The sequence below is a fragment of the Lipotes vexillifer genome, unplaced genomic scaffold, assembly GCF_000442215.2.
Source record: "Lipotes vexillifer unplaced genomic scaffold, Lipotes_vexillifer_v1.1 scaffold661, whole genome shotgun sequence".
In the NCBI taxonomy this organism is placed as follows: domain Eukaryota; kingdom Metazoa; phylum Chordata; class Mammalia; order Artiodactyla; family Lipotidae; genus Lipotes; species Lipotes vexillifer.
In genome coordinates this window covers 1448390-1462096 of record NW_006796183.1, presented here as the reverse complement: position 1 = coordinate 1462096, position 13707 = coordinate 1448390, and the positions used below count along the sequence as shown (strand labels likewise).

Here is a 13707-nt window from a genome sequence, read left to right as displayed (position 1 = left end):
CCTCTCCCCCTCTCCCCCTCTCTCCCTCTCTCTCCCTCTCTCTCTCCCTCTCTCTCCTCTTTCTGTGTCCCTGATGAAACGGAACCCTAGAGGAGACCTCCAGATGGCTGGGATGCTTCAGAACAGCCCACCTGAGCCCAGGTGACCTTGGCATCTCTCCCTAAAATCCATCTATTTACGGCACATTCCCTGACACCTGTGCCTTTCGGTTCAGTTAGAGGCACTAGACACAGAGGGAACCAAACACAGTTCAGGCCTTTCCCCTTGTATCCTGAGGATGGGAGGAGTTAGCCCCAGGCCTGCCCTATAAGGCAGGGCCCAGCCCACCCCTCCTCACCTGGTATCTGTCTGAGTGGTGCAGGTCGTCCGTGGCAGATGAGTGTGGTGATGCTGTCGGAGACTCTCCTTCCCTCTTGATGGAAGCAGACAACAAGAGGGACTGGAAGAAGAAAAAGGACACGTGGCCTCAGGCTGAATGAGACCTACAGTCAAGTTCCCTAGAGTGTCTGGTCCTGTGGAGCTTTTGGGATAGAGGCAGAGAAAAGGAGGGCAGAAGGGTAGAGACTGCTTGAGATTCTGAAGGCATGTGGTCAGGCCCCCCAGAGTCTGGTTGTGGGAAAGGATAGCTTGATCCTAGGGATGGGTGGAGACCCCTGGAGAGGGTCCAACCTTTTCCACCCCAGCTAATCTCTGTCCCAGTGGGGGAGGCCTCCCAGTGAGCTGAGACTATATATAGGCTTTGTTCTTGCATAGTGAGCAGAGACTGGGACCCCTCTGAAGGCTTGGGGTTAAAACCACATCCCTGCTGCCCTGCCTGCCCCTAATACAGGCTGGTGGCAGCCCGCTATGGAGACAGTACATTAAATAGCGTGTAAGAGTTTCTTTCGTCCAGCTAGGGATGTACACTGGCTCCATTTATCCCCGTGCTGTGGCGATGACCCCAGCAAAAATCCCAGCAAAATTAATCCCCCCATGTCAATCCTGCATGGGCTCTTCTACGTATGCCCGCAGTTTAGATTAATAAACTGTCTGCTTTAGATTGTACACGAGCACCACAATTCTAAATACCACATGGCACGTTCAGCCTGCTCTTGCTGCCTCTTGCCAAGGCCTGTTCAACTGCAAACTGGGGCCTGGAGGCCTGAAAGCAATCCATACTTCCTCCCCCCCACTTTTTCCAGCCTGCACAGCCCAGAGCCGGAAGCATACAATTCCCTAGGAGGCCTCCCCAGCTTAGAAAACCATGCCAAATCGCCACTGACAGCCCAAAGAAAGCAATTTGGGAAAGATGGAGCAGCCATTTATCCTTCATCTCCGACTGAGCCTTAGGATGTGACCTGCATGCGGTGGCCACGCTGCACATCCTCAGGCAAGGGTCCTGGGAAGGGGGGGCAGCTGCTGGTCTGGCAGGGTTCCCTGACTCGGCCTCATCCCAAGAGCAGGAGGAGGGAAGAGGCCAGGCAGGGACTGGGATGGGATTCCCTGCAACTTGGATCCCTTTCCTCACCTACCCAGGCCCAGTGGGAGGCTTAGTGGGTGCCTTGGCCCCCAGCTCGGAAAAGAGGTGGGCTTTCAGGCAATGTCCTTTTCCTTCTCTGGTCCCAAGGAGGATGCTGAGGAGGGGAAGCATCGTGGGGCCCCTACCCCCCCATCATGAGAAAGTTCACGCTTGTGTGCTCTCTCTCATATTCTCTAGGTTAGAAGCCCTGAGAGGCCTCAGCATTACACCTGGGGCAAGCGGAATAAAAAAAGGTCACTGGTGCTTTTTAAACATGGACCAAAAAGCAGTAAAATGTGTTTTGAAAAAAAAATCCCGACATTAAATCATGACTTTTTGCCTGGCTCTTCGCCTCATTAAAAGTGGCCTTTTGGAAGGTAAAATTATCATTGTAAGCGATAAGATCTTTAAGAAAATAATTCACGGCTTCTTCACCCTTTAATATGATAGCCGCCACCGGCTAATTTTTTTCTTAATGGCAACGAGGCCATCAATCTTGTCTGAGGCCCCCTCGCCCTCTCCTCCTCCCTCCCTCCCTCCTCCCTGTCCTCTCAGTCTCTTGCTTGAACCTTCTACCTCGTCCCTCTTCTACCCATGACCTGCTTCCCTAAAGCCCCATTCCAGGCCGAGGACAGACCCTGAGACAGGCAGCTTTGGGGGCGTGAGCCTATATCTAGAAGTGGATGAGCGGTGGCCCTTGCCTCTAAGTCTGATTATCAATGAGCCCGCGTTGGTGGTTGCAGGAATCTGCACATGTTTAAGACTTCCTGTATGAGTATTCTGACGGGGCCAGGTGGGTGCGCATCTGTGTATGTGGGGAACCAGGTGTGGACGTGGGTCGTGTCTGTGTTTGTGCTTTGAACACAGGCCTCACTGGGGTCCAGTCCCCAGCCTGCTGGCCATGCTCAGGGGTCAGGGATCAGTGGTTGTGGCTGACCTGGCAGCACGTCCGTGACCTGCCTGCCTTAACCATAGCCACTGGAGACTGCAGCCTGGGCCAAGCTCCGCCAGTGTGGCCCCCCCTTCTCCCCCCACACCTTTTCTCTTTAGGGCTGGGAGGGCTTTGCTTCCTTGGCCAGGGCCTGCATCAGTCCAGGGCTGGGCTAGGTTCCCTGCCCCTCCTCTGTCCAGCTTGCTGTGTTGAGTGATTTCCTGAATGAAGATGCGGAGTCCACTCCTACCTTTTTGAAGGGCCTGCAAGGGAGACAGGCCAACACCCTGGAAGTAAGATTGTCACTCTGGCTCCTTTTCCCAAAACTGCTCTCTCAGAGGTCACCAGTGCTTTTAAGACTTCTAAATACAATGGCCTCCTTCTCTAGCCTTTTTCTGCTTGACTGCTGACCACCCCAGACATTTTGGAATTTTATTCTCTTAGGATCCTGGGACACCATGCTCTCCTGTGCACCTTGTCACTCATCACTGTTCCTCTTCTGCTCCTTCCCTGGCTCTGGGACCTTCTCTTGATCCCCAGCAAAGGAGTCCCAGACTCTCTTCTTGGCTTCTGCTCTGATCTCTCCACACACACTCCCTTACTGATTTCATCCATTCTGGGGAATTCCCTGGTGGTCCAGTGGTTAGGACTCTGCACTTTTACTGCCAAGGGTTCGACCGATCCCTTGTTGGGGAGCTAAGATCCTGCAAGCCACGCAGCGCAGCCAAAAAAAAAAAAAAAGTATCCATTTCTCCCTGTAGAAAGGGCTGAGGATTTCTGCCTTTACAAGTCATTGTGAGAACTTATAAGACAGGATGCCACCTTACTGAGGGGTGGGGGAGAGGACATTCAGTGAGTGAGTGTTTAGTCCTCCAACCCCAGGTCCCCACTCCCTCAAAACATCATCACCTTTGGGGATGCAGTACCATCTACCTGTGTGGCCACCTATGGGAGTTCTTGGTACAAGTCATGTCATCCTGCTGAGGCCTTTGGCCCTTCCTTTGAGCCACTTGTCCTTAACTCTTCCTTTCTCCATCTGATGCATTCAAGCTTCCCTTCCATAGTGTCTGTTCAGAGGGTCAGATTATCTCCCCAAAAGAGCCCAGCATCCTCTCTGGCTCCCTGTTGCCCTCAGGACAAAGCACATGCACACACCCCATGGTCTGGCTTCTAAGGCCCTGCACCACCTGTCTTGACCTGCACTTCTATATTTTTCTTTACCTGCTACAGCTCACCTTCCTCCTTTGAGTCTCCCCAGACTTAGTGTCTGGGTCCCCCACACCCCCAGGTCATTCTTGGCTTTGACCCCATCCTGACTAGAAGAGAAAGTCAGGTGAGCATACTGTTACTCACATGTATACACACATGTACTCAAGTGCACAGGGCAGCCCGAGGCCTCAGGCTGACGATCAAACCCAGAAAACAGCTGGGGATCCGAGAAGAGGTCCTTTTTCTCAAGAACCAGTTCTGAGTGGGCTTAGGTTAGGATGGGCTGGAGGAAAACACAATTGTCCACCTACCTTGGGGGTGCCTGGAGCCATGGCATCCTTCAGAAGGGAATTCTTGCTGCCAAGAAAGAAGAGAACAGGGTGACCATTCCACTTGCTGCCCAGGGCATGTAAGAGTAGAATAGGAAGAAGATCCCAAGGAGAGAAGACATAGCCAGCCTAGCCCAGCCCACCTCAGCCAAGCTCCACCCAGCCCATTCAGCCCCAGCTGGCCCTGCCTCACTCAGCCTCCATCAGGGGCCAGGGGCCAGAGTGGGCTCCTGGGCAGGGGTACTGACACTAGGCATTGTAGGCTGTCTCATGGATCTGAGGAAAGGGGCTTTACCTGACTGCTCCTATCAGCCCTGAGGATTCTTCCTGTCCTGTCCCCTTCCTTCCAACCCAGTCCTCCCTCAGCCTGCTCTTAGCTCCTGTGGGATTGGGGTGATAGAACTGACATGGCTCTTGTCAATTCTCCTTCCAACATGCTGCAAACTGCGTTAGGCCAGGAATGATCACCCCCTGATTCAATTTGTCAGCCCCAGGCCCTCCGGCGGCAGGCGCGGCAGGCGCGGCAGGTGGGCGGTAGCTGGGCCCTGAAATACGGTGGGCGGCTCACAGTGGGGGGAGCAGGGGTGGGAGGTGATGGATGGGCTGTGGGGGAGGCGAGGACTGTGTTTAATAACAAAATTGGTATGCAAGACCAAATCCTGCGCTAAGCATGAGTGATCCAGAGCCACAAAGTATTACAAATCCCCGCTAAACAGATGCTGACAATGGAACAAGACGTATCAAATCAGATCCACTTCAGAAACATTAATATCCCTGTTCCTGGCCCTCCCTCCCTGCCATCCCAATTGTGCTCACCACATCTGTGCTCACACGTTCACTTACGTGCTATCACGCGCACAGAAATATTACATGCACACAGAGGCGCTGGCTGATGCACACAGGAGGCAGATACAGCCAATTCACATAGGGTCTCCACACAGATGCACATACAAGGTGTACAGGTAGAGCACACCCAAGAGATCCACACAGCACAAAAGACGCACCCCCAGGGCAGATACACCGGGCACACACGGGTGGTGTATACACAGGGAACACACTGGGTCAGGCACAGACACACCCAATATGTGAGCAAAGGCATAGGCAGATTTGGATAAAGAGTTCTCACCCAGGGCCATTTTGCCCCCCCCAGGGGACAATTGGCAACATGTGGAGACATTTTTTTTTTTTTTTTTTTTTTTTTTTTTTTGCAGTATGCGGGTCTCTCACTGTTGTGGTCTCTCCCGTTGCGGAGCACAGGCTTCGGACGCAAAGGCCCAGCGGCCATGGATCACGGGACCAGCAGCTCCGCGGCATGTGGGATCTTCCCGGACTGGGGCACGAACCCGTGTCCCCTGCATCGGCAGGTGGACTCTCAACCACTGCGCCACCAGGGAATCCCTCCCCCAACTTTTGCTCCTGCATCTCATGTGGTCTATTGTATTTCAATGCGCAGTCTTCTGCCCCAGCCATCTGTGCTTTGTTAGTTCACTTTGCACTTTTTTTTGAGCAATGACCGCTGCTTTTCCAGACTGTGTTCCAAGTTAGCTAAGACAGAGATAAGCATCTTGTGTCAGTCCTTCAGGTAGCTCCCAGACAGGTTAGAGCAGATACACATAATAATCTGAGAGTACGGTCTCTTCTGCTGCCTCCTGAAGCAGGATTGAGGGTCCCATACTAGGAATGGTCTGCTGCTACTTTAAGACTATCACTGCATCAAGACTCCACCACTTTAAGGCCATCACTACACTAACAGTGCATGGGGCAAGGGCAAGTAAAAATGCCACAAAGCTTTCCTGCCATTTTCAAATTGCCTCTTCCCTGCTTCACTATGTGTTTGGTTGCTGTAAATCTTTGGCTGATTTCAGGACTAAAAGAAACTCAAGGAACCCCACAACAAGAAACAGTATAATCAAACTCTCAGATGCCAAAAGACAGAGAAAGAATCTCTTCTCCCAAAGGAGAAAGAAAAAACAAACTTGTTACAAAGCAGGGATCCTCAAAAAGATTCATAGCTAATTTCATATCTGAAACCACAGAAGCAAGAGGCCAGACATGTTTCAAGTGCTGAAAGAAAAAAATTGTCCACAAGAACCCTATATTTGGCCAAACTGGTTTCAAAACTTAGGGAGAAATTAACACATTCCCAGATGAACAAAGGCTGAGGGCGTTTGTTTTACAACTTCCTACCACTGCCCTATGACAAATGCTAAACTGAACCTTCAGGTTGAAATGGAAAGACACTAGACAGCAACTCAAAGCTGTATAAAGAAATAGAAATCTCCAGTAAAGATAAATACATGGGCAAATACTAAAGCCAGTATTGTGCTACTGGCTTGTAACCCTACTTTGTATTTCTTACATGATTGAAAAAACAAATGCATAAAATCATCATAAATCCATGTTATTGGGCTCACAAAGTATAAAGGTGCAATTTGTGACAACAATAATGTAAAGAGGAGGAATGGAACTGTAGGGGAACAGAGTTTCTGTGTGCTATTGAAGTTGGTTTCAATTCAAATGATACTGTTTGAACTTCAGAAGGGTAAAGGTAATCCTCTTGATAACCACAAAGAAAATATCAATAGACTATATGCAAAAGAAATGAAAAAGGAATCAAGAGTTCACTACGAGAAAATCAGCTAAGCACAGAAGAAGTCAGTAATGGAGAAAATGAGCAGCAAAAAATGCATAAGACATACAGAAAACAAGCAGGAAACAGACAGAATTAAGTTCTTCCTCACCAGTAATTTTTGAAAAAGTAAGTGGATTAAGATCTCCAATAAAAAGATAAATATTGGCAGAATGGACTTTAAAAACAACCATAATCCAAGTATATGCTGTCCACAAAAAACTCACTTGATTTCAAGAGACACAGGTTCGTTGAATGTTAAAGCACAGAATAAAATATCCCATGCAAATAGTAACAAAAAGAAAGAGAGAGAGAGAGAGAGAGAGAGAGAGAGAGAGAGAGAGAGAGAAAGGAAGGAAGGAAGGAAGGAAGGAAGATAGATCTGGGATGGCTACGTTAATATCACACAAAATAAACTTTAAATCAAAAACTAACACAAGAGGAAAAGGAGGCCACTATATGTTGATAACAAGTTCAATCTATCAAGAAGATATAACAACTATAAAAATATATGTACCAAAAAACCCCCAAATATGTGAAGCAGACATTGATAGAATTGAAGGAAGAAATAGATAGTTCTAAAATAACAGTTGGAGATCAATACCTTGCTTTCAATAATGGATAACACATCTAGACAGAAGATCAGTAGAGAGGTAGGGGGACTGAATAACACATTTAACCAACTAAACCTAACAGCCATATATAAATCACTCCACTCAACAACAGCAGAATACACATTTTTCTCAAGTACACATGGAACATTCTCCAGGAAAGACCATATGTTATGCCACAATACAAGTCCCAATACATTTTTCAGAAATTGAAATCATACAAAGTGTCTTTTTAGCCACAGTGAAATGAAGGTAGAAATCAATAACAGAACCATTGGTAGCCATTTCCCATCATGCCTGCCCCACCGATATAAAGCAATGAAGGGAAAAACATAATTTACCATTTAGAAAAGTGGGAAAGAGGACATACCATTGACACAGAGTGTCTGCTGTTTCCCGTTGTCAGGGATAGAAATAAATTAGCATCATTTATTCATTAGTGTGTTAATTTCTTGGTCAATCATTGGGCAGCCGGTGTTTCTGCCTGATGGGAAGATTTCCTATACTCAGCGTTGAGTGGAGTCAACCTTGAAAGGGACATTTAAAAGGATTATACTGTGATGGGCTTAGCAGTACCCTTCCTCCTATGCTAGTATTTAGGCTGGCGTAGCTCCATGGAGTGTGTACAATCGTAGGCCCCAGGTCACCAGAATTTAGTCGGATTCATTTTGTTAATACATTCCCTCAGTACTTTGTCTTTTATTTTACTGTTGCATTTACTTCATTCTTTATTATCACTGCAAAAAAACTTTGTTTCCTGTTCAGATGCCAAAAAGTGGATATCAATACCTCCTGAGTTTGACACATAACAGGTCAGTTTTACATATCAGGGACAGAGACAGCAACTATTTCCAATGAGTCTGAGACATACTTTGAACATGTGATCAACACGTTGAGTGCTGAAATGTGTGTCGAGCTCATTATACTTGCTCTAAAAGGTTTCAAACTGCAAACATTTAAAAATCTTTTTCTTTGAATAGTTTTCCTGTGCTGTCCCTTTGTGTCAGACTGTTAATGTGCAGTCTGGCACCTTCAAATAATGTGGCTTTGTAACCAATTATTTACATGTTGTTTAATCCACAGAGAATCTTTTTTTTCTTTTAAAAAAATTTATTTATTATTTATTTTTGGCTGTGTTGGGTCTTTGTTGCTGCACATGGGCTTTCTCTAGTTGGGGCTACTCTACATTGTGGGGTGCGGGCTCCTCATTGCTGTGGCTTCTCTTGTTGCGGAGCACGGGCTCTAGGCGCTGGGGTTTCAGTAGTTGTGGCACGCGGGCTTCAGTAGTTGTGGCTCATTGGCCCTAGAGCACAGGCTCAGTAGTTGTGGCGCACGGGCTTAAGTGCTCCGCGGCATGTGGGATCTTCCCAGACCAGGGCTCGAACCCATGTCCCCTGCACTGGCAGGCGGATTCCCAACCACTGTGCCACCAGGGAAGTCCCCACACAGAGAATCTTAAGGTCAAAACATACAAATCGATTAACTACACTTCCTCCTGTTCATATTTCCCTCATCTTTTCTTCATCTTCTTTCTATGTTTCCTTGGCCCTGTTTATATTAAGTGCTTTTGCCATTATATTTGATTGTCTGTATTCCGGTGAGTGACCACAATGCTTTATGAGACACGATAGGATATAAATGCATTTAAGTAATGTGTGTGTGTGTGTGTGTGTGTGTGTGTGTGTGTGTGTGTGTGTGAGGCAGGGTAAGAGTGGGGAGGGGACAATTGGAGAGAAGAGGAAAGAAAAGAAAAGGAGGGGAGCGGAGAGAAGGGAACAGAAAGGGCGAATTGGAGAGCTGGGGAAGAAGCTGCTGGCCACATGCCGTGGATGGGGATGCCCTCATCCGGGCTCTGACCAGAACTCTGAGTGATGCACACACAAGCTCTGCCCTCCTGCAGGACTTGGTTTCCCCATCTGTGAAATACCTGCTTAAAGCTCGTCGCTGATGGCGGGAAGAGGAGGAGGGAGGGGTCTCGGGGAGCCCGGATGCCACATCCTCTCCCAACCGCCACTTCCCCCCTCTTGCCTCCTAGAGAGCGGGCAGGGGCGGGGCAAGGGCATCCAAGGCTGGGTTTCTCCCCGAGCTACCCAGGCGCCACGGCCCTCAGCCCGGAGGGAGCTGACACGCTCCTTGGGAATTTATCACGCGCCCAATTACAATGTTAATTGGCAAGTTCCTGAAATCAATTAATTCGCAAATTTTTTCCAATTAAAAATCCAGATAAATCACAAGGGCGGCGGCGGACCGGTCGAGCCTGCAGTCCGGTGGGCGCAGCGGCTGCAGGGAGATGGCGGGATGCGCGGGGGGGCGGGAGAGAAGAGGGGAGGGGGCGGAGGGCGCGGCTGCCCTTGAACGCCTTTGCCGGCCGGTCGGACTGTCAGCGCGCCGGGCGCGCGGGGCCGAGACAGATAAAACCATCGACCCGTCGCCGCCAGCGCTTCGGCTTTATCGATCCGACGGGAATTTCACTTGCTGTGCAGATCCCGCTGTCCGGCTGTCAGACACAGGGTTGAGGAGGGGGGACGTGCCAAGGGTTAGGGGGTGCTGGGCTGGGCCTGGACGAGAGGGGTACAGAAGTGGGGCACGCAAGACATGGCGGTGAGGGGCGGGGCAGATGCGAAGGCTCCGGGTGAGGAAATGGACGTGGGCCAAAGGGTGTGGACGTAGGGGATGCTCTGAGAGGACGTGAGGGAGGAGGGATTGGTGCAGGGTCACGGGTGGGGTTGGAACACTTCTGTGGGCAGAAGTGGATGCCCTGGGCAGTGCAGGGACGGGGCCACAGGGACTAGGCTGTAGCGTGGCCCCCAATGAAGAGGCAGAAAGAGAGCTTTGGCCCTCATTCTCCAGACCCTTAGGGGTGCACTGCGATTACAAGGCTCTGCGGGTCCCTCCATCTCTGCCTCTATTCTTAGTTCCTGTTGAGAAGTCCTCCACTGGGAGCAAATTACCCAGAAACACTCCTGGATGGCCAAGGTATGGAACTCAATTGCAGAAGGGTGTTTCTTTCACTCCCTGCCTGTTCTAGGCTGGTCCTGCGTGCGTGCGTGTGTGTGTGTGTGTGTGTGTGTGTGTGTGTGTGTGTGTGGGAGGGAGGCGGGAGTGGTTAAAAGCATGGGCTCTAGAGTCAGATTGATTGGGTTTGAATCTTTACCACTTCACAGGCTGTGCAACCTTAGAGAAGTCACTTAACCTCTCTGACCTCAGTTTCCTCATCTGTAAAATGGAGTTAATAATTATTACCTAGCCCAGTGGTTGTTGTGAAGGTTAAATAAGTTGACACAATATAAAGTTCTTGGCACATGGTGTTCACCAGGATTATTATTATCATCATTAGTATAGTCTTCTGTGGTAGTTTTAAGTATTCCCACAAATTCTTTGGTGCTCTCTCCTTCAACAGCTTATAGTGTTTAATTCTCCTCTGTTGAGTGTGGGCTGTACTTGGTGACCTGCTTCTAGTGAGTAGAATAGAATACATTAGAAGCCATAGTGTATGACTTCCCAGACTAGATCATAAAAAGCATTGTGGCTTTCTAGTCTTTCTCTTGGATCACTTCCTCTGTGGGAAGTCAACTGCCATGTCACAGGGAAACTCAAGCGGCCCTGTGGAGAGACCTGCATGTTGAGGAACTGAAGCCTCCTGCCAACAGCCATGCGAGTGAGCCAACCTGGGAATGGATGCTGCAGCCTCCATCAAACCTTCAGATGACTGCAGTCTTGGCTAACATCCTGGCTACAGCCTCATGAGAGACTGAGCCAGAAGCCACAGCTACCCCCAACTACCCACAATTACCCAACTAAGCTGAATCTGAATTGATGACCCACAGAAACCGAAATATTAAGTGTTTGCTGTTTTAAGCCATGGATTTTTGGAGTAATTTGTAACACAGCAGCTAGTATTTTGGCCTTCAAAATTCAGCCCAGGCCTCACCTCCCTTAGGAGGCCTTCTCTGCTCCGAGCTGGGTTTGCTGCCTCCTTGATGCTCCCACAGCTCCTGTTCTTCCTGTAGAGCAGTCTCTATCCCTCAGGGTTTCTAGTGCTTGGCTCTCCTTACTCTGCTATTATGAGCTCCTGAGGGTGGGACCATTTCTTTCTTTCTTCTTTTTTTAAATGGAAGTGTAGTTGATTTACAGTGCTGTGCCAATCTCTGCTGTACAGCAGAGTGACTCGGTTATACACAGAGACATGTTTTTTGATATTCTTTTCCATTATGGTTTATCCCAGGAGATTGGGTATAGTTCCGTGTGCAGTAGGACCTTGTTGTTTATCCATTCTAGATGTAATAGTTTGCATCTACCAACCCCAAACTCCCAGTCCATCCCTCTCCCTCCCCCACTCCCCCCCCACTCCTCCCTTGGCAACCAAAAGTCTGATCTCTATGTCTGTGAGTCTGTTTCTGTTTTGTAGATAGGTTCACTTGTGCCATATTTTAGATTCCACATATAAGTGATATCATATGGTATTTGTTTTTCTTTTTCTGACTTCACTTAGTATGATAATCTCCAGGTCCATCCATGTTGCTGCAAACAGCATTATTTCGTTGTTTTATTTTATGGCTGAGTAGTATTCCATTGTATATATGTACCACATCTTCTTTATCCATTCATCTGTTGATGGACATTTAGGTTGTTTCCATGTTTTGGCTATTGTGAATAGTTCCACTGTGAACATAGGGGTGCATGTATCTTTTTGAATTATACTTTTGTCTGGGTATATGCCCAGGAGTGGGATTGCTGGATCATATGGTGGTTCTATTTTTAGTTTTCTGAGGAACCTCCATACTGTTTTCCATATTGGCTGCACCAACCTACACGGGACCATTTCTGATTCACCTTTGGTCCCCTACACCCTGCACGGGGGATTAGGTGAGAGGGTAGAGGAAGGAAGATCAGTCAAGTCTGGTGACTTGAACTGAACAAGGGGTGGGATTGGGAGTAGTGGAACTAGACTGTATTCCCCTTTCCCCCAAAGATGGCTATGACCATGTCTCCCATCCCACATGCTCTTCTGTAATAGGAGCTTGCCACTTTTAGGGGCTGTCCTTGCCCCTAAGATCTGGGTGGGCTAATACTGCCTCAACCAAGAGAGGACAGCAGAAGTGATGTTAAGTGATTTCTGAGGTTAGGTTATAAATGGTGGTCCAGCTTCCATCTTGTTGACTGGAACATTTGCTTTCGAGCCCTAAGCTGCCATGCTATGAGGAAGCACAGGCCACAAGGAGAAGCCATGTGTAGGTGCTTTGGTTACGGCCCCAGCTGAAGTCCTAGCTGACAGCCAACATCAACCACCAGACATGTGAATGAAGCAGCCAGGTGATCCCAGCTTCCAGCCACCATGTCTTCCCAGCTGGGGCCCCAGATATCATGAAGCAGACACAAGCCACCCCCTCTGTGCTCTGTCTGAATTCCTGACCCCACAGATTCCACAAGCATCATGAAATGGTTGCTTTAAACCGCTAAGCTTTGGGGTAATTTGCTACACACCTCCTCTGCTTCCTTTAACAACCATGGCTCCTCCACAAGGCCCGGGAGGAGGCTCTGCTCAGTCCTTCAGGCAGGGGCAAGGGAGGTGGGGTGGAGCAGTGGGGACACGCCTGAGCACGTTCTCAAAATTGTCACCTTTCAGACCTTGAGGTTCATGAAGAAGGTGGATGGCAACCCCAGGCTGCACTTCTCGGGGAGCTGCCAGGCCTGGGCCCTGCTTCCGTAACCCTGCCCTGAGGCTCCTCCCCTTTCCAGCTCCTCTTGTGCCCTTTTGAGGCTGAGGCTCACTCTCCTCACATCTCCAAAAACAGAGCAAGAGAGAAAGGCAGCACCATTCAGCTGGTGGAGCTGAGGATTGAAAGCAGAGTGGAGAATGGCAGCAGGGCCTTGCCTTCTGCCAAAAGGCTGGGACCTGTTGGCCAGAACCCCGAGTGGAGGCCTCCGGCGGGCGGGCTCCCCGTCAGGTGGCTTACCTGGCAGGCAGCTGCGCCAGCTGTTCCAGTTCTTGTTCCATATGCTCCTGCAGCTCGCTGGGCCTCAGCAGGACCTGGCAGATGGGGCAAATAGGGGCCTGGCTGTCAAACAGTGCTGCTGCCTTTTTCTTACCTGGTAAGGGAAGAAGAGACAGACGTATAAGCCGGGCTGTATGTGGAGGGAAATGCCTTGTCCCAGTCCTCCACCCCAAGCCGGCTGCTACCTCCTAGGGCTTCTTGGCCTAGAGGAAGGGTGAGCCTGAGGGTCTCAGAGCCCATGAACATCACTCAGCTTTGCAGTTCCAGAGGCTGTGGCTGTGCACGGCACCTCCCCAGCCAGCTGCCCCTCTCGGAAATCTATCAGGATGCAATCAATGCTCTGTGCAATCAAACCTTGATCACTTCATTTCACACGTTAGTGAAGCAGGTCTTGTTTAATCACACCATCACCCAGAGTATCCAGGGCCCTCTCTGTCTCTACCTTAGCCTCACTGCTTTCACACTCCCCAAAGCGGGAGAAGGAAGAAAAGAGGGAGAAAGGGG

At 49.4% G+C, this 13707-nt stretch overlaps 1 protein-coding gene across 3 annotated transcripts in view; it reads right to left on the bottom strand.

Annotated features, from left to right (window-relative positions):
* Positions 1–13707, bottom strand: part of RNF220 (ring finger protein 220) — a 229704-nt gene that overhangs the window by 25479 nt on the left and 190518 nt on the right. For all 3 annotated transcript variants that reach the window (XM_007468272.1, XM_007468271.1, XM_007468273.1), the window contains 3 exons: positions 13165–13297; positions 3950–3995; positions 338–439 (listed from right to left, as the gene is read on the bottom strand). In XM_007468272.1, coding sequence (XP_007468334.1) covers positions 338–439; positions 3950–3995; positions 13165–13297 — 281 coding nt within the window. The remainder of the gene's footprint in view (positions 1–337; positions 440–3949; positions 3996–13164; positions 13298–13707) is intronic.